General features: G+C 36.9%; 1 protein-coding gene across 2 annotated transcripts; it reads left to right on the top strand.

The window, feature by feature from the left end:
- Positions 1–9,585: 9,585 nt before the first annotated feature.
- On the top strand, positions 9,586–25,779 carry LOC124844303 (CBL-interacting serine/threonine-protein kinase 3-like). Of its 2 annotated transcripts, none has more exons than XR_015779701.1 (15): positions 9,586–9,832; positions 10,465–10,689; positions 10,927–10,989; positions 11,865–11,936; positions 12,245–12,352; positions 12,467–12,547; positions 12,978–13,031; positions 13,110–13,235; positions 13,317–13,406; positions 13,718–13,840; positions 13,947–14,054; positions 24,700–24,813; positions 24,895–24,961; positions 25,027–25,101; positions 25,463–25,548. XR_015779701.1 is itself a non-coding variant. In XM_088091364.1 (15 exons), the coding sequence occupies exons 2-15, from the start codon at positions 10,519–10,521 to the stop codon at positions 25,535–25,537; spliced, it is 1,317 nt and encodes a 438-aa protein (XP_087947490.1). In that variant the 5' UTR covers positions 9,599–9,832; positions 10,465–10,518; the 3' UTR covers positions 25,538–25,779. The 2 variants fall into 2 exon arrangements, 1 of the variants encoding a protein (XP_087947490.1); XM_088091364.1 differs by having other exon boundaries at positions 9,599–9,832; positions 24,905–24,961; positions 25,463–25,779.
- Positions 25,780–26,021: the final 242 nt, after the last annotated feature.

The raw sequence follows: 26,021 nt of genomic DNA, 5'->3' as shown, positions 1-26,021 counted from the left end.
ATCTAAACCGAACGGTAAGGAAGTCTCATCGTGAACTCTCACCTTGATCTTAGGGCATGCTCCTAGTGATTTCCTAAGATCTAAAGTGAACGGTGAGGAACACTCCTTGTGAACTCTCATCTTGATCTTCGGCTACGCTCCTAGTGAACTCTTAAGATCTTAAGCAAACAGTGAGAAACGCTCCTCATGAACTATCACCTTGATGTTAGGGCACGCTCCAAGTGAACTCCTAAGATCTAAACCGAGCGATGAGGAATGCTCTTCGTGAACTCTCACCTTGATCTTAAGGAATGCTCCAAGTGAACTCTTAAGATCTTAACCGGATGGTGAGGAACGCTCCTCGTGAACTCTCACCTTAATCTTAGGGAACGATCTAAGTGAACTCCTAAGATGTAAACAGCTCGGTTGTGAACGCTTCTGTGACTCTCACCCGGGCATCTTCGATCTTTGGAAACCTATAAGCGAACTCATAGATCCCCCACTCGGTAAGGAACGTTTCCCTGGTGCTCACCCGAGCGTCTTCGATCTATGAAAAGTTCAGACTTCTAGATCCCCCATTTGGTGAGCGATGCTTATGTGGCTCTCATCTTAGCTATTGAACGTTCCCAGGGTAAGGAACGCATGCTATTGTATGAATTGCCATGACCCCTTAACTCGAGTAAAATTCTGTGTTGATCAGTATAACTTGACAAACCCAACACAATATCAAAGATTTTGCTAGGGCTTGGGGGCTTATGTTACTAAGGGCTCATTTCCGACCGAACGGTAAGGGTGCAGGAGAGCTTCTACCTCACTTTGGGCTCATATACTACCGATCGGTTAGGATGACCTACAACCCTAAGGAACTTAACGGTCAACGTGCAGGAAAGAGCCTCCCAGCCGTTCAGTCACGACAATCGTTGAGCAGATTTAATGCACAAATAAATGTGATAACGACTATTGTTCAACGGTTAAGGTTTGCATTAATGACCATTAAGAGGTAAAATTAATTGGTCATATTCCTTTAAACTGTATAAAATAAGGGGTTAGGTTCAAGATAAACTCAGTTTTTACTCACTACTGACTTATAAAGGCCTACAAAGAAAAATTCTGACTTGAGCGTCGGAGTGTCTTTTGCAGGTCGTCCCCCATTCGGTGTTCAGTTGGTTGGAGATAGGAGGAGTAGGATGCTCCGTAGCAACAGGAGAACGCTCGGCATCGACAACAAGACGCTCGACAGCGACAGAAGAATGTTCGGCGGGGATCTCGTCTCATTTAAGCAGAAACAGTATATATATATATATATATATATATACATATATATATATATATATATATATATTAATGTCCTCATAAATTGAAATATTAAAATAAAGTTTAAAATATTTCGCTTTTATTTATTATATTTTTTATTTTATTATTTATATTAAGCGATATTTCAAAATATTGATTATTAATATATATATATATATATATATATATATATATATATATTAATATTATTTTAAGTGGACGCTCTTGCTTTCTTCATATTAGTTAATATAACGATTAAAAATGTAATATAAAAAATCTAGAAGTTTTATGTCAAAATAAGAAAATAAATGTTGCAAATAATATAATTGTTAAAAAAACTAATTACTATTTGTAATTGTGAATATTTTATGTAATAAAAGGTAAACGTAAAACAAAAATTATATCTACAATAAGTTAATAAAATTTGAAGTTAAAAGTTGGAGGAATATATCTTTTAGAGAGAAAATATTGAAATTAAAAGTGTTACTACTGAAGGCGGGCAACCGACCGGGAAGGTTGGGACAATGCCGAGCTGCTGGAAGCAAGGCTAATCTGTCTGATCGGGTGTCCCAGCCTGATATGTCCGGTCGGATCTCTTAAGCACAATATGTCCGATCGGGCAGATGTATAAAACTGTCGATTAGAGACCGCAGTTGAATGCTCATGAATGAGTAGTTAATGAGGTAACGGTCATTGTCGAGTATTTAAGGTGTGCATTGAAAGCCATTAAGAGGTAAATTAATGGGTAATATTCTCTGAAATCATATAAATAACAGTCAAAGGAGAAGATAAACTCTCTGTTCTTTGATAATTATATAGACTTGCAAAAGCCCATTCTGACTTGAGCGTCGGAGTATTTGTTGCAGGTCAACCCATTTGTGTTACGAACAAGCGCGAGGAGAGCGAAGGGAGAAGGACCGATCGGTGAAGGAGGAGTGTTTCCGGACGGAGGTAGCAGGTGTTTTCCGTGGTCCCATTCAGCAGAAACAAAAAGTTATTAAGTAGTTTAACGGATAAAAGTATAATATAATTATGAAAAACTAGAAGTTAAAAGTTGATGTTTGAAATGTAATATTTCAAATAACATTTTAAGAAATGTTACAAAGTAATGAAAGAAATTATTTACTGGTAAGACCACATGAAATTTTCAACTACTAAAGTCTAGTGAAACACAGTTCTATTTAAACTTTTTTGTTTGCCTTTTGGTTTCAAAACAATGATTTTCCTAAGACTATGTTGCCCTTCTAAGTTAGCTTTTCATTCAAATAGCTATGCAATTATTCATAATTTGTTACTAATCGATTTTGTTTATGATTAGCATTGACTTGAATTGACAACTAATTAAAAAAAGTACAATTACCGAAAAAGACAATACTAATTCCAGCTAAACATACATTCCTTAGGTGTGTCTCTATCTTCTTCTCGCCCACTGAAAACGACTCACCTCAGAATTTCTTTTTCTTCATATAATTTAGGAAAATTACATAAACGGAAAGTTAGGCTCCGTAACTTCGTGCCCACCTAAATGGACCGATCGCAAAAACAATCACATGAAAAATAATAATATCATTTATCATAAGTTGTCCACTTCAACAATTATTGAGATCCTTTTTCTTGTAAATCTAAGTTTTTATTAATTTTAAATAAAAATTAATTTTTTTATAAAGGAGAAAATTCATAAATTTATGAATTTTAAATTTTAAATTAAAATAGTATTAATATATGTCAGACCTCGTTAAACGCACCCAAAACCCCTCCTGTCAGGATCATTAAAACGCACCCAAAACTCCTCTGAACAGACGCCAGGTGTCAAGCAACGAGGATTCGAAAATCAGATAGTGGAATGCAGGTGTCAGCAGATGAGCGGACGTTCGTCTTAAGCAAAATTGAGTTTTTAGAAAAATCACGTCCCACTCTCTGCATGCATCTTCTCCTCCAAACTCTGAACTTTTCAAATTCTCCTCCTTCTCACTAGAAAACTCTCCCTTCTCTCTAAGAAATCTTACCCTTTCTCTTCTCCGATCACTATTCAAGCACCGTAGAAGCGTTTCCGGCGTCCTAAGCTTCAGTTTGAACTGATCGGTTTCGAGTTCTAAACTGGTAAGTTCTTCTCCTTCTTTAGTCGTTCGTTCCCTAACACATGCAAAACAACTTCTGGTTACATGAGTCCATAGTTTTATTCTGAAGCAGTTGGTCTCTTGTTTGGTTTAGTTTAAAAGATTGTTGAGCGTGAGGGTAGAGGAAGTTTAGTCAGGCGAATCCCATTTCTGCCTCTTGGAACGTTCGTTCACGCTTAGAAGGTAAGAGAAGCTTATTTAATTTAAATTGTATGTTGTTGAACTGTATGAACGTTCGTTAGTTGACTGAATGACTTTGATGCATAATGGTTGATATGGTTGGATTGCATGAACGTTCGTTTATATAATGAGTGGAAATGAAATATGGCTAAGTATGTTATGATATATGAAATATATGAAAATCTCTATGTTTGGATGGTATGAAATATGAAATCGAATTATAACCTGAAGGATTAAAATTATGAAACTATATATTAAGAAATGAGCTGGAATGTAAGTAATCCTGGTATGAAATTTCCTAAGGAATGATACGTACGTTACTGAACAATCCTTGACCGTTCGGTTTTCTAGTGAATTTGGTTAAGTAGGGGATTCTTTCATCTGGGAAGAATCCTAGTTGAGGACGAAAGTCTGCACTTCGAATTACTGTGCTTGAGCGTTCGGCCAAGCATAGTTCCGTCTTGATATCCTGTTATGAAATATTTTAGTTATTCCTAAGTATTACTTCAATAGTATCTTGGCATAATTATCAGATTTCTTTTATATAAGTTTGGTAACACTTGGTCTTATACCAAGTGTTCGTCCTAATCAAATGTTTGGTATTACACCAGGCACTTGTCCTATCTCCTTAAGCTAAACTTTATAATACTAGTGTTCGTTCAAGCCACTAGAGTTCGCTCGCCATAATGTTCAGTCTTAAATTGACATTCGTATTTCTTGATACTAAATCTAATTAATCTAAGTTTCTATAAACGCTCGGTTTATTCATCGGAATTCCTCTACGTATTATTCTTGAATCTCTTGGAGTGTCTGTGTCCATTGGCTTCGGTCTATAGTTCGGGTGTTGAGTATGGTCTTTCGACTTTCGGTTAAAGCTCCTAAGAGTCAGTTCATCTAATTGGCTCATTTTGTAAGTTACGTTCGTTCTGTTCGTTGTTAGTGATATTAGCACTAGTAGAAAAAGACCTTTCTATAACGAACCTATTATAACGGATAAAAATTATCCATTATAATAGGATATATTATAACGTAGTTTTGTAAATCAGTTATAATATGAAACGTGATGGCAAACTTGTAAATAAGTTTAAGACATATTATAACGTAGTTTTGAAAATCAGTTATAATATAAAATGCGGTGGCAAACTTGTAAATAAGTTTAAGACATATTATAACGTAGTTTTAAAAATCAGTTATAATATAAAATACGGTGGCAAACTTGTAAATAAATGTAAAACTTGTAAATAAATGCAAAACCTATTATTAACTTATTATAACGGAGTTTTAAAATACAGATATAATATCTCTTCTTCTTCACTTATTTTTCACATTTCCCTCCCTATATTTCATTTTACTTTGCCTCTCACTCTCATTCTTCTCTTCCGTTCATCTCATCCCTCTCACTCGCATTTCTCCGTCTTTAATATTAGGGCAGGAAGGGGGCATTATTGTGGTTGGTTTTCACTCGCATTGAAGCAGTACGAAGGTATGATTGTGCACTATTTTGCATTTTTTCGTTGATTGATTTCCCTTTTTGGGTTTGTCTTTGGTCCTACTGGTTTTTGGTTTAACAGGTATCATCGTTGTTGTTGTAGGATTGCGATTTTGGCATCCTTATGTAGGTCAAAACCTTAGTACCGGTTCCATCTTGGTGATTATCGCGATTCCTATTTTTTTTTGTGAGGTGCGTTTTGGAGTGGGCATTGAAATTTGGGGTTTTAGGGTTGATGTTGGGAGAAATTGTGGGGTTTAGGGTTTGTTGTTCTGTGTTGGGACGCTTTTCAATTTTTTTGATTTTGTTGAGGAACTGAACATGTTAGCCTGTATTGATATTTTGCCTCTGATGATCTTTCGAAGAAACAAAAAACTTAAAGACCGCCGATATTTTAGTTGTGTGGAGTAGAACCTTGGTAAGTAGTAGGTTAGGAAGACATATATCGTGTTCTTTGTTTATTGTACAAAATCATGAGTGGAGGTAACCACTTCTTTGGATACATGAATCTATTGCCTAATTTTGGTGCCTAATTTTGAGTCTGTGGATTATTCTTGGCCTTCAGTTTATTTCTCTTGTTTCATTCCTAAGTCTCTTGCTTACTGATCAAACCATGGCTTCCCTTGGCCTACTTTCTTTTTCCAGGGATACAGTGTATCTTAGTTGTGTCTGCTTACTTTAACTTTTTCTTATTCTTTATCATATTCAGATATGCATGAACTACGCCTAATCCACACCGATCTGAAGCCAGAAAATATTCTTCTGGTTTCTTCTGAATATGTAAAGCTACCTAGCTATAAGGTATTTGACATTTTTGGATGGAAACTTAATAATGTTTGTAGACTCAGTTATAATATATTTAAGGAAAATAATTGGATTGGTACAGAGAGTTTCCTCAGATGAAACGCAGTTCAGGTGCTTGCCCAAGTCTAGTGCTATTAAGCTGATTGATTTTGGTAGTACTGCATATGATAATCAGAATCATAGCTCCATTGTTTCTACAAGGCATTACAGAGCCCCTGAGATTATTCTAGGTAACTAAGTATGGTTTTGGCTGCTCAGAATGTTTACTTGTTTTTCTGTTGCCCTGTCAAGGTGTGTAACATAGAAAATATGTGGTATTTGAACCAAAATTATGGATGATGGCTAAAGTGTTTTAACATGTTGAAATGTTGTCAATTTGTACAGAACTTCTGTTTTCAAACTTCCAGGGGAAACATGCTTGTTTGTAACTTTATATTATCCTGAACTTTTTGTTCACCGTATTGGCTGGCAAATCCTCTGCACTGTAGTAAAATACATTATTTTGCATGCTTTATGATCTATTGTCTTGCACTACCTTTTGGTGCCCCTTGTTTCACGTGTACATTGGATAATTTTCTACCTTGTCCTTAAGTGGACTGCTTGTTTGGATCTTTTCTTAGGTAGATGGTGTGAGGTATGATAAAAAAATCTGGAGTGCCAAATCTAGTCGTGATCTGATGTAATGAGGTCATCAGAGACTGCTATATGGGTTATTCACATGATTTAGTACTTTTGCAAGGCTTTTCAAAATGGACTTGTGAAGCACACAGTTGCTATTCAACAGCAGTTTGATTCTACTTATTCTCCTCTGGCCTTGACGTTGAGGGTATGTATAGAATGGTTATTTTGAAAATAGCTATGATGAATTTTACCTTCAATGGGTTTTTCCTCCTATATACATTTTTTTCCTTTTCTGTTACTTGGGATTCTATTTTTTATCTCCATTTGCAAAGATATTGTTACACTTTTGTTTTAATTAGTTTTTATGATATATGGTTGAATAATCTGTTTTTATGATATATGGTTTAATTAGTTTTAATTAGTTTTTATGATATATTGGTTCCTTTTCTGTTTTTATGATATTTGAGAAGCTAATTAATTATGAAATTCTATCGTGCAGTGGCTGGTTGTTTCCTTTTTTATATCAATTAATACTATTTATATCAATTAATTTTATTTTATTTTACATTTGTTTTGCAGGTGGCTGGTTGTGACCTTTTTTTGTTGTGTTCCTATTTCAAATTTCAAATTTCAAGTAAGAGACTCTTCATATTACAAGAAGTTGTATAAGTTGCTGGTTTAAATGTATTTTCATAATGTGTTTCATTACATTTTAATTCTATTATTTTATTTGTAGATTTTTAATGATTCATCTCCCATGGGAGTTGCAGACATGGAAGACGAAATGGGCTTCTTTTATTTTAAGTGTTAGTAGAAATTTGGCTAGAATATACATTAATGTAATATTTAGATTTAATATATAGTTTTATGTATAAATGGTATTAAATTATTAGATGATTTAATGTTTGAAATGAATTCTATTTTGTTAGTATCATTAAATTTGTTTATTTGAAGCTATATTGATTATAAATTGATTGAATGAGATGTACAGGAATATTATTATAATTTTCTTGGATGTCAAATGTAATAATCAATCAATTTTTTTTTTCAAAAAAAAAACATATTATAACGTACAAAAATATATACGTAATAATAGATCATATATTATAAAGTACAAAAACTTTTACGTCATTATACCTCCCTGCGCATATTATGACGGACTTCAGAAACTACGATGTAATATGTTCACATATTATAACGTAAATTTCCGCTACGTTATAAAATGTGCAGATTTACTATATCGCCCAGAACTATGTCCCCAGTAACTACGATATAAAAAGTCATTTTTGTACGTTATAAAATGTCATTTTTCCACTAGTGTAGATTGTACTGGGTTTCTTTCTAAAAACCGACAGTAAATATCTTGGTCTAAATTCATTTTGGAACTGGAGACCTCTCGGTTTCGCTTCAATTATTCAGTCTCGTTCTAAGTCAGGGTTGAACGTTCGGTAAATTGTACCCGAACGGATCTTTGTGTAAAATGTTTAAATGAGATGATTATTAAATAAAGATGAAGAAAATGAGATATGGAAAGGTTGTGATTTATGGACGAGCGTTCCGAGGAGGAACGACTCTTGTATGAATATTGGAATTGTAAAGTATGACGGTGGGCATGCTAAGCTGGCTGTTCATCCTGATGTTCCGTGGGTACTCGTCTTCATGTAGAGGAGAGTAGGTCATGTGTGGGAACGACAGGAGGTCCTAATCCTTAGGGGTACTTTGGACAGATAGGGCTAACCTCGGGTGGCAGCTGATGAGAGCATTCCAATTACTACATCACCCGGGTGCACGAGCGCCTGTAGCTACACAAGTTTCATACAGTCCGGTCGGTCAGTCTAGTATAGTAGGCTTGTGTGAATGAACTATGATTTATCCTGTTTGAATGATTTTGTGAAATGTACGTTATGCATGATTTAAATTACATAAGCTTACCCTGCTTTTCCTGTCGTGTCTGTTTTGTACGTTCGTCTTGTCGATGCAATGATCATCCGTGTGGATGTGAGCAGAAGGAGACGCGCTGTTGGAAGATGCGCTGGAAGAAGAGAATTTGGTAGAAGTTGAAGTTAAGACCGAACAGTAGGACGTTCGGTCAGTAGAGTTCTTTTTGTAATGAGGCGGCCTTTCGCCACTTTCTCATCTTTGTATGTATGACCGTTCGGTATTTAGTTTTTTTTGTAAACTGTTCGGTCAGACTCGTTCTTATGTTTTGATTATATTGTAATCCCCTCTCTGTAAGGCGGTTCGCCCATGAGCATACGTTTTCTTAGTGTAAGACTGAACTGAAATATTATAAAATGTAATTATTCGATTATATGGTTTATTGCTGTATTTTTGGGATGATACAATATACAATTTATTATTTTAAAATTTTAAATTAAAAATAATATTAGTATTTTATTTAGATTGTATTTATATTTTATTGATATTATAGATTTTTTTCTTAGATCCTTATTTTTTTTTTCTTTTCAATGAATCCAATGAATTAAATGATTTGACACATAATATCAATGGATGGTTGTAGTTTCGCCAATTTTATTTATCACAATATTTTTCAAAGGGTCCACATCAACCATTATTAAGATTTTTAATTTCTCTTAAATATAAATATAAATTAAATTTTACATTGAATAAAGATAACAAACATTAAATAAAAATAATAAAATTCAATATTATATCAAAAAATCAATAAATTTAGTATTTTTAAAATTTTAAATTAAAAATAATATCAAATTTTTATTGAATTCATGTTTCAGTGGTGTTGTATTTTTTTTAACTGCTTAACTAAATGATTTGTCACATAATAGCTTTACCAATTTTGTTTACAGAACTTTATTTAACTGATTTGATGATGAATCATACAGCTTTGTAAGTAAATATTTTATATTCAAAAGACAGGAAAACGTATTTGGTACACAAGAAAGAAAATCATCATGTTAAATGGATGTCAATAATTTAATAAGTGTTACAAAATCTGTTATACACTTGTTATTGTATATTAAATTCAAGTATGTTTGCACGTTTTCTTTTCTTTTTCTTTCTTTTTATTAACCACAATCACTGTGTAGCTATGATATGAAACTCTTATTCTGTAAATTTGAAATATTTCCTTTTGCAAACTTGATCTTGATTGTATGCTTTGTTGTTTCATTCTCAGCATGCGTTTTGATTCATAGAAAAGTGGTCCCCTTTTGTTTCTCTCCTTCCTTTTTTCGAAGGCGACCTTTTTATGGCTTTTGTTTCTTTCCTCCATTTTCTTTTATATATCTGTCAATGCAAATCGAGCACTAGTTTGGTTTTATCTTCTTCTGTGTTTCTGAATTCTGATTTCTGGGATTGATCACCTACTAGGGTATTGCCTCTCTCTCTCTCTCTCTCTCTCTCTCTCTCTCTCTCTCTCTTACAAGTGCTCTTGTTAAATGATTTAAGTGATGCATCAACATGACATGATTCTACAATTATTGTTTTTTAAGATTTGATTACTTTATCACAAATGCAGTCTCCGAAATTTATATTTTGTTAAAGTGATGTTGTGGTAAATTGCCTATTCCGGTTTAATTCTGGTTTTGAGACTAGTTTTACCTGAAAGGCTTGGTTGCTGTGATATCTCATGGCTTCTTTACAGTTGGAAACATGGTTCTCTTTGATCTCCTTCTGGTGCATTTCTGCATTAACTACTTCTTAAAAAATGGTATTTATGGGGTTTGTTTTTGCAATTGATCGTGCACCATTCTAAAGTGGGGAAAGATAAAATCTTGAGGTTGTTTTGAAAAATAAAATAAAATTGAGGAGTCAGTGGCTAAGTTGCATTGCATATAAGACTTCAGCTTTAGTGTTTTTGAAACCATAGGGACTAATGGGATTTTCTAACCTCTCATCAAAGATCTAACCTCTCATCAAAGAAGAAGACGGTTTTTAACCATTGGGTAAAAACTCAACTGTTGTTAAAGTTTGCTTAGGATCTGATTGTGATGTGCTTTCCAGGTGGATACTTCATATCTTGGAAGACATTCTAATAAAGTTGAACCATCATAGAGGATGAATGGGCAGAAAATTAAGCGCCGAGTGGGTAAATATGAGGTAGGGAGGACCATTGGGGAGGGAACATTTGCAAAGGTGAAATTTGCTAGGAACTCTGAGACTGGGGAGCCTGTGGCTCTTAAGATTATTGATAAGGAGAAGGTTCTCAAGTATATGCAAGCTGAGCAGGTACTTCAAGAAATTTTCTTTGACATCACACTCTTGTTCTACCTTCCCATGTACTATTAAGGCATACATTTTTATGTCTAATTGGTTCAAGACACTGATTAAGCATGGCTTTGTTTTTCAACTTAGTTTTAGAAGGTATTAGGTTTCAGATTTCAAATACATATTTTGTTGTGAAGTTGCTATAGGGCCTCACTTGGGGAAGTAAAATCTCGATGTTTTCTCGATGTATTTTCACAGATCCAGCGAGAAATAGCCACAATGAAGTTGATCAAGCATCCAAATGTTGTTCAACTATATGAGGTCTCTCTCTCTCTCTGTATATATATATATATATATATATATATATATATATATATATATATATATATATATATATATATATAATATTACACCCACAACCGACATCTTGCCTCTCACTTTTTGACATATATTCTTCTCTTTTTATTAGAACAGATAAACTTTGACTCAAATGTTGCTTATGGAAAGAGTGATCACTCTGTTATGAACTCAATTTACTGGCCTATGTTTTGATATCTTTACTGTATCTTTCATGGCATTTAATCGTTTCTAAAAGTTTTCCTTGCCTGAATTTGTCCTATTTTTAAAACCACTGTTTGGGCATAGAACTTAAAAACAGTCTGTTTGACAAAGAATTTAGCTTACCGTTCAAGAAATTTGTCAAAGTGTCATGAAACAATATTTGAAGCCAAAGGATTATAAAAGTTTTCTAAATGTTGAAAATAACCTCCTTCTTTTGAGGTTCTAAACATGTTTATTCACCCCATCTAACAAAAGGAAATCTCATATCAATTTTGCTGTCTTGTTTTGATATTTCTTCACCCTGCTGGTGAACTTTCTACCCCATAAACATGATTATCTTTCTGATCAATTAAGCACTTAATTTGATGTCAATCATCCTTGCCGCTGCTGGTTTGAAGACCTTCAAAACTGATTTGCTCACATTCCATTGGAGCTAATACTCAAGACTCATAACAAAAATACCTTATCAAACTAATTGACCTCTCTCATAATTTGCTTTCTAGCTGATATTCAAAGAACAAAGATTAGAATTCTTATGCACGAAAGAAATTACCAAATTAATTATCAAACAAATCCTTATGCAATAAATTCATTTCTTAAAGTGCATCATGCAAGATTTCATATCTCATTTGCAGGTCATGGGGAGCAAGACAAAAATATACATTATTTTAGAGTTTGTGACTGGGGGAGAACTTTTTCATAAAATTGTGAGTAAATAAATTTTTCTTAGATCCTATTTGGTTATAATTTTCTTTCATTTACGATTGATTCTAGAAATTGATTAGGAAAATATAAAGTGGATACATATTGGATTACATTTTGGGTTCTCCGTCTCCATTTGACTTATAATTCTATAGTTGTGGTCTACCTCGTGCTTGTTCATTCCTTCCATTCCCAGTGCTATCATAGTTGAGATGTAAAAGGGTGTTGTGTGTCTTAGTCCGTAAGTTGCAATTTTGTTGAAGCGGAAAAACTGTTTGTTAAAAGTTTTAATTGTATTTTTTTTCTTGTGAAGTTAAACAGTGGACGGATAAGTGAAAAGGAAGCACGTAGATATTTCCAGCAGCTTATCAATGCGGTTGACTATTGCCATAGCAGGGGTGTCTATCACAGAGACCTGAAAGTAAGCCTATTAGCAATATGCTGATTCTTCAATTTATTTTCTTTTGATTAAAGAAAGTAAAAAAAAAAATACTTACTTTAATTTCATTGTTATTCATATAACTTTGTTCTGCAGCTAGAGAACTTACTATTAGATGCTTTTGGGAACCTTAAAATTTCTGATTTTGGATTGAGTGCACTTTCCCAACAAGTCAGGGTAAGAATGATTTGTTGCCTTCTCAATTAAATTTGGGTAAAACATCATTTTGCAATTTAATATTTGCACCATTGGTTAACTTAGTCCTCTATATAAGGAAAAATGTTAAATTTAGCCTGACTTTGGCAATTGTAAGTTAATTTGAAGCCCGACTATGGCACGCATTAGTAGCACAGCACAAGGACTAGACTTGCTTTTTCAGTATGTTTGGGGAAGAAAACTAAAATATAATTGACATACAAAATCAAACAAGTTTCAGTTATATTAGTAGGGAACTTAGTCTTGAAATTTTGAATCTCTCAAAAGACAAGCACGTTAGTTTTCTACTTTTCGGCAACCAAAGTTGTAAAAGATCCTGGCCAAGTCACTGTTCTTTCTATCTCATAATATCCAAATGTTCTGAATTTGAATATGAATGACAAATTGGCAGGATGATGGACTGCTCCATACAACATGTGGAACTCCAAACTATGTTGCTCCTGAGGTGCAGACAAATTATATGCTAAATACAAAATTTCTACATTTAAAATAATTCCTGTAATCATATATTCTTGTTTAGTAGGTCCTTAATGATGGAGGCTATGATGGGGCAGCTGCAGATTTGTGGTCATGTGGTGTGATTCTCTTTGTATTGCTTGCAGGCTACTTGCCTTTTGATGACACCAATCTTTTGAACCTATATAAAAAGGTAAGCACTTTTTTAGTTTTGCATAACTTAATATTGTCCTGAATATTTTTGTGTTTATTATTTTCATTTCTTGGTTTGCAGATTTCAGCTGGTGAATTTACATGCCCCCCCTGGCTTTCATTTAGTGCCAGGAAATTGATAACTAGAATCTTGAATCCCAACCCCGTGACTGTAAGATGCAAATGAACCCTTTTAGTCAAATGACATAGCTCTGGAGAGTTTGAAAAATTTGAACTCATTACAACTGAAATTTCATTCTTATTCCTAAAGTAAAAGAGCCATTTCACCTGTAACATTTGTAATTTTTGAAACTGAGTTAGCTATGTCATTTGACCGATTCACTATTTTTAACGTATTTGGAATCTCCTTATGTTTTTTTTTTTGTTAAATAAATCACAAATATTTAAAAGAAGATGATAATTATAATCAAATTAGTTTCATTGTTTCATTCGTTTTTCTGATTTTATATAACTTTATGGCAGCGTATCACTATATCGGAGATTATGCATGATGAATGGTTTAAAAAAGAATACAAACTTCCAGTTTTCGAGGAGACAAAGGAGAGAAACACTGATGACATTGAGACCATATTTAAAGACTGTGAAGTATGTTGAAGATGACCTGTATGATTTTGGTATTGGTTTTCCCTATTCGTTGTAGTATTGCACACATCACTAGTTTCATATTAAGGATTTTCTCCAAAAAATGCAGGTACACAATGTAAGAGAGAAGGAAGATCAGCCAACACCTATGAATGCATTTGAATTGATATCCTTGTCCAAAGGGCTGAACCTAGAAAACTTGTTTGACGTAGACCAGGTTCTTAACTTCATATGATAGGATTGCTTTTATTATAATGATGAATCTTTAGCATCGATTGTTTTTCTCTCAAATTCTCATCCACCAGGAATCTGGTTGAGATGTGGAAAGGATTTCCAGATACCAAGGAAATGAGTGTAGCCCCACAGGCATGTCTCATTGGATATTCAGGTTTTTATTTACTATAATAGTAAAATCATCATTTATGTTAGAATATATAGTCAACAATAATCATGTTGATTTAACATGGACCAGGCTATAAGTTAGTTAGTGGTTATTGGGATGCAAATTAGCATCTGTTTACCTCCTAATTACCCCTTAAGTACTCCATCGATTAATCATAATCAAGCTATAAATAAGAGATCAAGTGTCCATCCATTACACACGGTTCCTCTCTATAATTATCTCTTTCAATATTATTTATTATTCATAACACCAATTATATAGTGTTAGAAGTTTAACCTTTTATTTAGGATTTAGTAATAAAATATAAAATATAGTAAAACATGAATTGATACTAAGTTATGTAAATTTCAACATACTGAATTAAAGAGAAACTAGTTCTTTTTAGCCTAGTTATTTTTACTTTTCATAAAAGTACTATAACCATACATTTGGAGAAAAATTCTAAAAATATTAAGGAGATTAGTTTTGAAAAGGAGGGTGGTGGCAGTAGCGTTTTTGAGAAAAGAAAGAAAGAAATATAACTGGAAACAAATCCTAAGTTTCATATCTTGGTCTTGTGCTGTTTCTTATCCTGAATAATGAGAAAGAGTGGAAGGTGCATTATAAAAGGTGTCAAGAAATAGACTTTAAGCCTAATTCAACCTCACAAAACTGGCTTGTAAGGTTAGGTTTGCACCTACTTATATATTCTAAATTGGCCTTATATCTAGTTGATGTGGGACTTCCAACACCCTCCTCACGTTGAGATATATTCTTCTGAAGTGTGCGACTAGATATTAATAGATGGTGTGATAGCAACCTGATAGTGGATGGAAAAATTGACCCAACAAACATCAAATATTTCTTGGATAGACTCTAACCTATGACTCTGAAACCATGTTAAGAAACGGACTTTAAGCCTAGCTCAAACTTATATGTGACAATCAGGTTGCTCTTCATGTTAGTTCTAATCTTGTCTTTCATGAGAGGACCAAACACATTGAGATTGATAGTCATTTCATTTGAGAGAAGATTGTATCTAGAGACATCAAGACTGAGTTCGTCAACTCAAATGATTAGTTAGTAGATATTTTCAGTAAATCTTTACGGGGTCGATAATTGATTATATTTGAAATAAGCTTGGTATATACGATCTATATACACAAGCTTGAAGGGGAGTGTTGCGTTTAATGTTAATTAGGGAAACATAGTCCTATGGTAATTATGATCTTTTTACATATTCATCTGTATTTGGGCTTAGCCCACATTCTAATTATTATAAATGCATTGTTCTATGTGTATTTTCTAGACAAGGGAGATTGACTCTAAACCTAATTTTCATTATAATCATTAGAAGGAAATTTACAAATAAAATGTGTTATGTAGTTAGTTGTTTTGGGAGACAGACTTTATGAGAAAGTCGGTATATAGTTTACCTTTGGAAGGTGTTGGAAGTCTTTTTTAGTATGAAGAGTTTTTTTTCTGTTGTAAGAGGGAGTACCCTGTGTGAAAGGAAGTATCTTCCTTTGTATGTGGTTGTTTGTGTACAATATTGAGAGTTTCTGATATAATACTGCACAGGTTCTCAAGCCTACATTTTTGGTGTTTTGTTCTTTCTGGAATGTAAAAATTTGGTCTGACTTGCCGGATCTAGAAACAAAGGAACCTAATGGAGAGTCGGCTAAGCAATCTTGAAAGATGGGAAGTGAGCAAGGGAAGGTGGTTGTGGAGCTGAAAGCTGATATGACCATAACAAAAGAAAGTTTTTAAGATATGAAAGAAATCAAAGAACTGGTACATGAAATCAAGAAAAGAGAGAAAGTGTTTGAAGGAGGGGAGAACTTGATTGATGATGAAGAGAAGAAAAAGGAAAGATCGATACACGTTAGCAGATCAGATGTGGAAGGAGAAGAATTACTAAAGCCTTTGATAGGTATCCAGAATTCACTAGATAGATGAATAAATAAATTACTCATAATAACTTAATTAGAACACCGCAACTGTTATGCCCAAGTGATAAAAACAGAAGAACTTCAACATACAATGCTCCAGGTCTTTCTAGAGGACCGATCTCTTCCTAATTTTCCTTTTACAACCCACTAAAAAAACTACTTAGTATCATCTAACATAAAGAAAATATAAAAGATAATTACACATACAACTGCAGGAGGTTATAACTACATACCAGGAAGTTATAACTACCTGCCTCTATTTCTTCTCACATAAACCTGGCCACTAATCCTATCAGCCTTGAACTAAAAGGGTGAAATTACCACTTTTGAGAATGATCCCTTAGGATGCCAAACAAGAGTGGATAAAGTTTTTGAAGTTCAGAATGTCACTTCAAAGGAAAAACCACGTTTGGCTATCATTAGAATGGAAGGGAATGCAAGCCAAATAAATTTTGGTGTCAAAAGTCCAAGAATCAATCTTGGCAAGGGTTTGAAGCAACATTGAATAGGAGATTCGGATGCAGGTAGCGCAGTACCTTGTTTGAAAGGTTAGAAACAATAAGACCAAATGATAAGGTGGACGATTATATCAAATAGTTTGAAATGTTGGTATAACAAGCTCCACATATGTTAGGTTTCTCAGAATGAAACCTAACTAATAGCCACTCACACACTCACTATTCACACACAGATGACAAAAGAAGGGGTTTCTTGTATTCAAATGGGTATGATACACTATACAGGCACTCAAATGATAAGGTGGACGATTATATCAAATAGTTTGAAATGTTGGTATAACAAGCTCCACATATGTTAGGTTTCTCAAAATGAAACCTAACTAATAGCCACTCACACACTCACTACTCACACACAGATGACAAAAGAAGGGGTTTCTTGTATTCAAATGGGTATGATACACTATACAGACACTCAATTGGGAGCCTATCCTCCCCCACAGGACCAAAGCTTCCTGTCAAAACAACTAACTGTCAAAAGTCCCCCTAACAAAAGAATAGAACTCTATATATACAAGTCACTTCCCGCCCATCCTAACTGCTAAAGCAGTTAGGATATTAACTCTTCCTTCTATCCTACACCCCTTATATCCTATCAACATATGTCTGAAGGAAAATTGTTTCGATATTTCTTTGCTGGGTTGCAAATTAATATTTGGAATCAAATTAGGCCGCATGATCCTAAAGATTCGATTAGGGCCATGGAAATTGCACAGGATGTGGAGGACACTATGAAAGACTTAAGGCACGTAGGAGGAACTTCATATCGAAATAACAATACCAGTTTTCGGTATCAGGAAGTAGCTGGAATAGTTTCATGTGCTTAAACCTTTAGAAGTACTAGATATATGCAAGCTATTTCTAATATGGACAACAATCCAACAAAAGGGTCACTCAGCACAACATATGGTTTAAGGATAGGAGGAAACACAACAATGCGTTTGAGGAACTGAATATGTTAGAAGAGAAGAGGGGGCATGTTTCAATTGGGAGGAGCATATAGTCTAGGGGTATCATTGTCCTGAAAAGAATTTTGGGGGTATCATCTCGGCTGAAGATGAGGGAATCTAAGAAGTGGGAGATATCAGGTAGATGGCAAATGGCGAGTTCTTAGAGAAGGGAGTAGAAGAATACATTGATTAAAAATGTCAGGCTTGTATTTGTCTCTTTTCTCGATAGGAGGATTGACACAACCCCATACTAAAACTACAAGGAAGATTGATGGGAAGATTTGTGTTGATCTTGATAGATAGTAGGACGAGTCATAATTTTATCTCGTCAGATTTGGTTCCTCTTCTTGGCTTGAAAGTGGATCTCAAATCCATCATACAATGTAATATTTGGAGATGGACATAATAGATAGAGTGGGAAGTATATAGAGCTGCAATTGGAAAACTATACTGTTAAGGAGACCTTTTTATTGTTTGATTTAGGACAAGTGGATTTGAATTTACGGGTAGCATGGTTAATGATAGGACAAATGGGCTCTAGAAGGGGGAGGGGGTGGGGTTGAATAGAATCTGGAAACACTTCTCGTGCAGGGCTAGCCTAGATGCCTACTATCAAGATCAAGCACACAAAAGATTTATACTAGTTCACCCAAACTCAGGGTTTCATCCAACTTTTCCTTAAGTTTTTTAGAGTAAGAACTGTCAAAAATATAAATAAAAGAGACACTCTCACAGTGAATGTAAATTAGGCTGTTACGTGCCTGAGTATGGGACGTAACTAGAACGCTCTCTTCACACACTCTCACAGGCAATGGACAATGAAAAAAATAGCTGAATGAACCTCTTTTATTAAATAGAATACTGGATCACGAATTAAACAATAACTGGGAGCAGGATCTCCGTCAGCCACTAGAGAGCATAACCTCCCTTTCAAAACTCAATAATCAAAAACATGTCTTTAACCCTAGGTTCCTCCTCTATTAATACTAATTACTCCTTCCCAAAAGGGTCGAGAATAATAACTATTATTTATTATAATTATCTGGTAAGAATATATCTATCCTTATTTATTATATTTATGCGTATTTATTATAATTATCTGGTAAGAATATTTCTCTATCCTTATTTATTATATTTCCTTCTATAATATCCTACTGTTGTCAGTTCGACGCTCGTCCTCGCTCAGGCCGCTCGTCCTTGCTCTGCTCGTTCAGCCCTTGTTGCTTCCACTCGCTCAGGACGCTCGTCCTCGCCCCTCGTTGCTTCCACTCGCTCAGGACGCTCGTCCTCGCCCCTCGTTGCTTCCACTCGCTCAGGACGCTCGTCCTCTCCCCTTGTTGCTTCCACTCGCTCAGGACGCTCGTCCTCGTCCCGCTCGCTCAGCTCTCTTTCTCTTCCCCTTGTCGTTCGGCCATCAAGCTCCTCCCTTTCAACCGTTCGGCCATTGTCTTCTTCCGTACGGTCCCCTTCTCTCTCCCTCCTATATCTTCTTCTCTCGTAAACTCGCCAGGTCCTAACATTACCCACCTCCTGAAGATCAACCTTGCCCTCAAGGTTGAAGTCTGGATATTGGTCTCGGATGGTTATGGCATCTTCCCATGTTGCCCCGTCCGGTCCTCCCTCTTGCCATTCGATCAACAATTCCTGTCGCTCGTCCTCTCCCTGTTGCACCTGCCTTTTATCCAGAACTCTGACCGGCCGGGGAGACGGTCCCTCCATCTCCAAGTCTTTGGGTAACTCTTTCTCCACCCTGTTCTCCCCCACGGCCTTCTTTAACTGCGACACATGGAACACCGGATGTATTCGCGCGGCCTCCGGTAGTTGCAACTTAAATGCCACTTCACCTATCTGCTGTATGACCGGGAAAGGTCCAAAATACCGAGCGGCTAGTTTAGAATGTAGTGGGGACGGCATCGATGTCTGTCGGTGGGGTCTGATCTTGAGATACACCCAATCTCCCACCTCTACATGGGATGGTCTCCTTGCCTTGTCGGCCTGTCTTACCATTAATTCCTGAGCCCTGGCTAGGTGGAACTTCAGCTGGTTGAGCGCCTCATCTCTTGTCTGTAACTCTTGGCCGACGGCTTCCACTAAGGTTTCTCCCGGGACGAACCTGTGCAGGGAGGGGGGAGACCTTCCATATACTGTTTCAAATGGGGTGCATTTGGCCGACTCTTGATAGGTGGTGTTATACCAATATTCCGCCCCGGGTAGTACTACGCTCCATCCCTTTGGTTGTTCTGAGCAGAAGCATCGCAGATAACCCTCCAACACCCTATTTACGACCTCAGTCTGTCCATCGGATTCAGGATGATAGGCGGTGCTCATCTTTAGTTGAGTTCCTTGTAATTTAAACAACTCCTTCCAGAAATTACTCAGGAACAGTGGATCTCGGTCACTTACGATTGATATTGGCACTCCATGCAACCGTACGACCTCCTTTACAAACACTGCAGCTACTGTTCGAGCAGAATAGGGATGTTTTAGTGGTATGAAATGTCCATATTTGCTGAGACGGTCTACCACCACTAGCACCGCATCATACCCTTGGGACTTGGGTAGCTTAACAATAAAATCCATGCTTATCTCTTCCCAAATGGCGTTGGGAATGGGTAAAGGTTGCAGCAGCCCTTGCGGAGATGATGACAGATATTTATGTTGTTGACATACTAAGCAGCTTGCCACGAAGTCGGTCACGGCTTTCTTCATTCCTACCCAATAGAGAGATTGCGCCACCTTGCGATACGTCCGATATACCCCTGAGTGTCCTCCTGTTTGCGTGGTATGAAACTCGGCTATTAACTTGGGTACCCAAGCCGAACGGGCAGACAGCACAAGCCTCCCCTTATAGTGTAACCTCTCGTGTTCCAACGTGAACGAGGGATGGGAATTGGGGTCTCTCCTCAAATCTTCTATCACTTTCTTTAATTCTTCATCTGCCTCGACTTCTTCCAGAATCTCCCCAAAGTCTTGCCAGTAAGGTCGGGCTATCACCCTCAATTCCTTTTCTTCCTGCGGATCATCCTCGTCCCTCCGTGATAGGGCGTCTGCTACTTTGTTGGTGACACCCGACTTGTACACGATCTCAAAGTCATACCCCAGAAGCTTTGCAATCCAATTCTGCTGATTCTGAGTGGTGATGCGTTGCTCCAAAAGGTACTTCAGGCTCCTTTGATCGGTGTGAACCACAAACCTTTGTCCCAAGAGGTAGGGCCTCCAGTGTTGTATGGCCAATACTAGCGCCATTAATTCCTTCTCATATATAGACTTACTCAGTGACCCCTCGGATAACGCTTTACTAAAGAAAGCTATGGGTTGCTTTCCTTGCATGAGTACCGCTCCTATCCCTCTTCCCGATGCGTCACACTCAATGTGGAAAGATTGGTCAAAATCAGGTAGAGCCAGCACTGGGGCCGTAGTGATTGCCTTTTTTAACCTTGACATAGCGTCCTCTGCTTGTTCTGTCCATGCAAACTGCCCCTTTTTAAGAAGGTCGGTCAAGGGTTTGGCAATCTTCCCATAGTCCTTCACAAACCTCCTATAGTATCCTGTCAGTCCCGGAAATCCCCTCAAAGCCTTCACCGTCTTAGGTTTCTCCCAGTCCATCACGGCTCTTACCTTGTCTTCGTCCATTTCTACACCCCTCGCGGAAATTCGATGACCCAAATAGCCTATTTGCGTTTTGCCGAACTCACATTTCTTTCGGTTGGCCACCCACCTGTTGGTCACGAGTTCCCCCAGCACCGTCCCCACATGCTCTAAGTGCTCCTCCCAGGTTCGGCTATACACCAATATATCATCAAAGAACACCAGTACGAATTTCCGCAGGTAAGGCTGCATCAGGCTGTTCATTGCACTCTGGAATGTGGCTGGTGCGTTGGTGAGGCCGAACGGCATCACCATGAACTCGTAGTGACCCTGGTGCGTCCGGAAAGCCGTTTTCTCTATGTCTCCTTCTCCCATTCATTTGACATATTCAGCGTACGGTAAATCGCGCACGTTCCTGCCCTGATTGTTTGAGAACGTACGTTCTCCTTCTCTCCTGGGGGTTCCTTCCTTTCCTCCTGTCCGCCCCCTCTCGGCGTTTCCCGTTCGGTTCTGATTGAGCCTGCTGGGGTCCGTCCTTGTTACTACACCGCTCGGTTTTCCCCACGTCTGGCCCTTGCTTATGATTCCTCCTTCAGCCTTTGTGCCCCCTTGGAACTCTTCCACGTCCTTCGCCAGTCTCATTATGTCCATCAATTCCCTCGGGTCAAGCAACCTGAGTTGATTACGGATCCCCTCCTGCAAGCCTGCCATGAAATATCCCGTCAGCTGTGCCTCGGGTATTTTTTCTGCTTGGCTGACCAACACTTCAAATTCTTGGATGTATTCTTCCACGGTTCCTAACTGTTTGCAGGCCGCCAGTCTCTCGAAGACCGTTCCCCGGTTTCTGCCTCCGAACCTGATCACCAACGATTCCTTTAATCCGGCCCACGAACGGTTCCTGGCCTTCTCCCTCCAAAACCTGAACCAGTGCCCCGCGATTCCTTCCATGCTGATGTAGGCTAGGCGCAGCTTCTCTTCCTCCGACACTCCTTGTAGTTCAAAGAATTTGTCCGCTCTATAGATCCAATTCAACGGATCACTGCCTTCGAATATGGGTAAGTCCACCCTTCTCCTCCAATGCGGTTGCTCCTCACGTTGTCCACCCTCTAAGCCGCTGCCATTTCTCTCGTCCTCCTCATTCCTTCTCCCGTTGACCGAACCCTGACTTCCTTCAAAGCTCCCCTCATGTCGTCGACCTCGCTCTCCCATCACCTTCACCAGTTCCTGGACGGCTGCCTCCAGTCCTCCCATGGAGATTTCTATGACCTCCAATCTTCCTTCAATGACGTTCACTCTTCCCTCCATGATGATCCGGCAGGTTGGACCAATTGTTACGTGCCTGAGTATGGGACGTAACTAGAATGCTCTCTTCACACACTCTCACAGGCAATGGACAATGAAAAAAATAGCTGAATGAACCTCTTTTATTAAATAGAATACTGGATCACGAATTAAACAATAACTGGGAGCAGGATCTCCGTCAGCCACTAGAGAGCATAACCTCCCTTTCAAAACTCAATAATCAAAAACATGTCTTTAACCCTAGGTTCCTCCTCTATTAATACTAATTACTCCTTCCCAAAAGGGTCGAGAATAATAACTATTATTTATTATAATTATCTGGTAAGAATATATCTATCCTTATTTATTATATTTATGCGTATTTATTATAATTATCTGGTAAGAATATTTCTCTATCCTTATTTATTATATTTCCTTCTATAATATCCTACTGTTGTCAGTTCGACGCTCGTCCTCGCTCAGGCCGCTCGTCCTTGCTCTGCTCGTTCAGCCCTTGTTGCTTCCACTCGCTCAGGACGCTCGTCCTCGCCCCTCGTTGCTTCCACTCGCTCAGGACGCTCGTCCTCGCCCCTCGTTGCTTCCACTCGCTCAGGACGCTCGTCCTCTCCCCTCGTTGCTTCCACTCGCTCAGGACGCTCGTCCTCGTCCCGCTCGCTCAGCTCTCTTTCTCTTCCCCTTGTCGTTCGGCCATCAAGCTCCTCCCTTTCAACCGTTCGGCCATTGTCTTCTTCCGTACGGTCCCCTTCTCTCTCCCTCCTATATCTTCTTCTCTCGTAAACTCGCCAGGTCCTAACATAGGCTCACTTAGAAAAGTTTCACAATGTGAAGTATTACATAAAATTCTTTAGTCAAGAAGTCTATCGAATACACTCCACAACACACTTTCACCGAAAGAAGAAAAAGTATGTGTATTAATTCTGTAATCTCGAAATGCAATGTTCAAACTCCACTCTCAAGGGAGCACTCTCCCTCCACAGGAATAAATATCCTGTTTATAGAAAAGAATAAAAAAATAACTCCTTACAATATGATGGAATCCTACCTGACCTACCTTCCTCAGTGTTATTTTTTTTTTTACATTTTATTGTACATGCATTTTAGCTTTCTTGGAGCATGGGTTACTATAAATACCCATCTCCACCAATTTATTTTTAACTTTTGAGATTGATAAGAATTGAATTTTCTGAATCAGAAATTATTTCTCTTGAAAGTCAGGCTAGAGAGTCAAGGGACCACTTCTAGCCACCTTCCGAGCACACTCTTCCATTCTCATTCATTTTCCAATAGCTTTTCACTATGCTTCCATTAATTGCTTTCCTCCACGGTGCTCTCCTTCATCAATTTCCCTTCATATGCGTGGCGACACTTCATCACCCACATCTTTCTCTCAAATAAGAGGGTCTCTCCTTTGTAATTTTTCACTTTTGAGCTTTAGTGAAATGCTGCAGAATTTGATTCCAGCCCTATATTCTCTTGAGTCACTCTTTCTCTTCACTTTCTCTACCCTTTCCTCTAGCTTCCTTCCATAGTAGGAAGGCTTTCTGAGCTGTGAGGTCTCCACACACACTCCTTCCATTAAAAACACACGAAACACCACTCATCTTCTTTCATTCCACTGCACCATCATTGCTTGCTGTTTGGAGTTGTTACTTGCGAGTTCCAATCCTAGGCATGCTTCCATCACAATAGCTCAAAACCTTCTTATAAGGTTCCCCCTACCAGACTAACTGTTAACTGAATAGCTAACAGTCTAACCACCCTATTAATTTTCTTCCTCCTCCCATACACTCTTAATACTCTATCAGAAGTATTACACAGTTTTTCTCTCAATCCCAAAAAGAACACTTCACAAGGTCTTTTGTGTACGGTATTGAGAGTTTATTATATAATACTTTACTTCACAAAGTCTTTTGTGTTCTTTCTTTCTTAACGAGAAACTTAAAATAAACAATGATTTTGTTTTAAAAGGAGTTTTTAGCTAAAAATGTCCAAACAAATAAATTTAAAACTTTTAATATTTAACTTTTAAGTCAAAAATTTGGTCCAAACATCACCTAGTTAACTTTTTTACTACCTGGTTTGGATGAGAACCTCTGATTTGCAATGCCTAATTTATGAGGTTTCTTACTTTAAATTAATGTGCGGATTGTTAATCTGAAGTTATTGGTTACAGGGATTTAAAAGAGAAATAAGGTTCACATCAAAATGCTCTGCCAATGAGATAATCAACAAGATTGAAGAAGTTGCAAAACCTCTTGGTTTTGATGTGCAGAAGAAAAATTTCAAGGTAAGCCAAGCTTGTGCAACTTATTATGTACATGCACTCGTTTAGTTCCATTCATGTTAATTTTCTTTAATTAAGAAATAGTCATTCACAGATGAAGCTTAAAAATGTGAAAGCTGGAAGGAAGGGAAACCTCAATGTTGCCACAGAGGTACATCGTTGCTATAGCCTCATTTCTCATAATATTGAATATTGATGTACTTGCATTTTAAACAGATATTTCAAGTGGCACCTTCTCTTCACGTGGTTAAGATTAATAAGGCAAAAGGTGATACATTGGAGTTCCTTAAGGTATCTTTGTCTCTCAATTCTCATTGAATTGATTTCTATAGTATCTCCTACATTTTAAATATAATTCTTCTGTTGTGAACTTTTGAAACCTTTATGACAACCACATAATCAAACTAAACTTGAATTTATGACAACCATTTTACCTTCTATTGTCTCTTTTCTGTATCTTTAGAAATAGTAATTCTGAAACGTAATCTTAGTGAAATAATATTTGTAATCTTCGACACCATGTAACCTGAGTGCTGATCAAACCATAACAAGAAGTTTTTGCTTAATAACATTCACAATGGTGTGGTTTTTAACACCCTTGTGTTCCTTCTAATTCTAATTGAAAATAATTTGCCTGTTTGACACTATGCAGTTCTACAACAAGCTTTCAACACGCTTGGAGGATGTTGTTTGGAAAACTGAAGATGACATGGACGATGCAAAGTGAAATTGATGTAACCAACAATGTTGTTTCTTGGTGTATAGCAATGTCGTAATATGTTCCATCGTCATCAGATTGTTGTCCACATTAACTTTGGTAGGTTTGGTTGGGCATATAGCAATGTTTTCCTTGTTGGAAAATCGAGTTTATGTCAATACTCTTCTAATGTTGAACTAAGTTCATTATACAATAAATATGGAAGACATTGTATATCTCCATTTTGTTAGTAACGATCTATTTCCCATTTATTGCTATTATAATTAGATAACATCGTTGTGCATATTACAACAACTGAGAACATACTCTTGAGAGAAAGATGCCAACAAAACAATATCAAAGTAAAAAAGATATTAAGAAAAACAATATTATATACAGAAAAAAAAATGAAAAAGAACATCAACATAAGTTATTTATAGAAAAAACTGAGTCAGTGCAGTTAGTTGTCAGTTGCATAAAGACTATTAATAAGGGAAGTAGTTAGTAGTTGGGT

Source organism: Vigna umbellata, chromosome 5 (assembly GCF_029865625.1).
Source record: "Vigna umbellata cultivar VRB3 chromosome 5, Vumbellata_1.0, whole genome shotgun sequence".
Lineage (NCBI taxonomy): Eukaryota > Viridiplantae > Streptophyta > Magnoliopsida > Fabales > Fabaceae > Vigna > Vigna umbellata.
The sequence above is the reverse complement of the archived record's forward strand: the minus strand, read 5'-3'. Positions and strand labels throughout refer to the sequence as shown.

What these genes read in the sequence shown, in the direction of transcription:
- LOC124844303 (XM_088091364.1), top strand. Translation starts at nt 10,519, where the DNA reads ATGAATGGGCAGAAAATTAAGCGCCGAGTGGGTAAATATGAGGTAGGG. An exon ending in GAGAACTTTTTCATAAAATT is followed by an intron (nt 11,937 to 12,244) that starts GTGAGTAAATAA and finishes TTTCTTGTGAAG; the next exon opens with TTAAACAGTGGACGGATAAG. An exon ending in ACCTCAATGTTGCCACAGAG is followed by an intron (nt 24,962 to 25,026) that starts GTACATCGTTGC and finishes CATTTTAAACAG; the next exon opens with ATATTTCAAGTGGCACCTTC.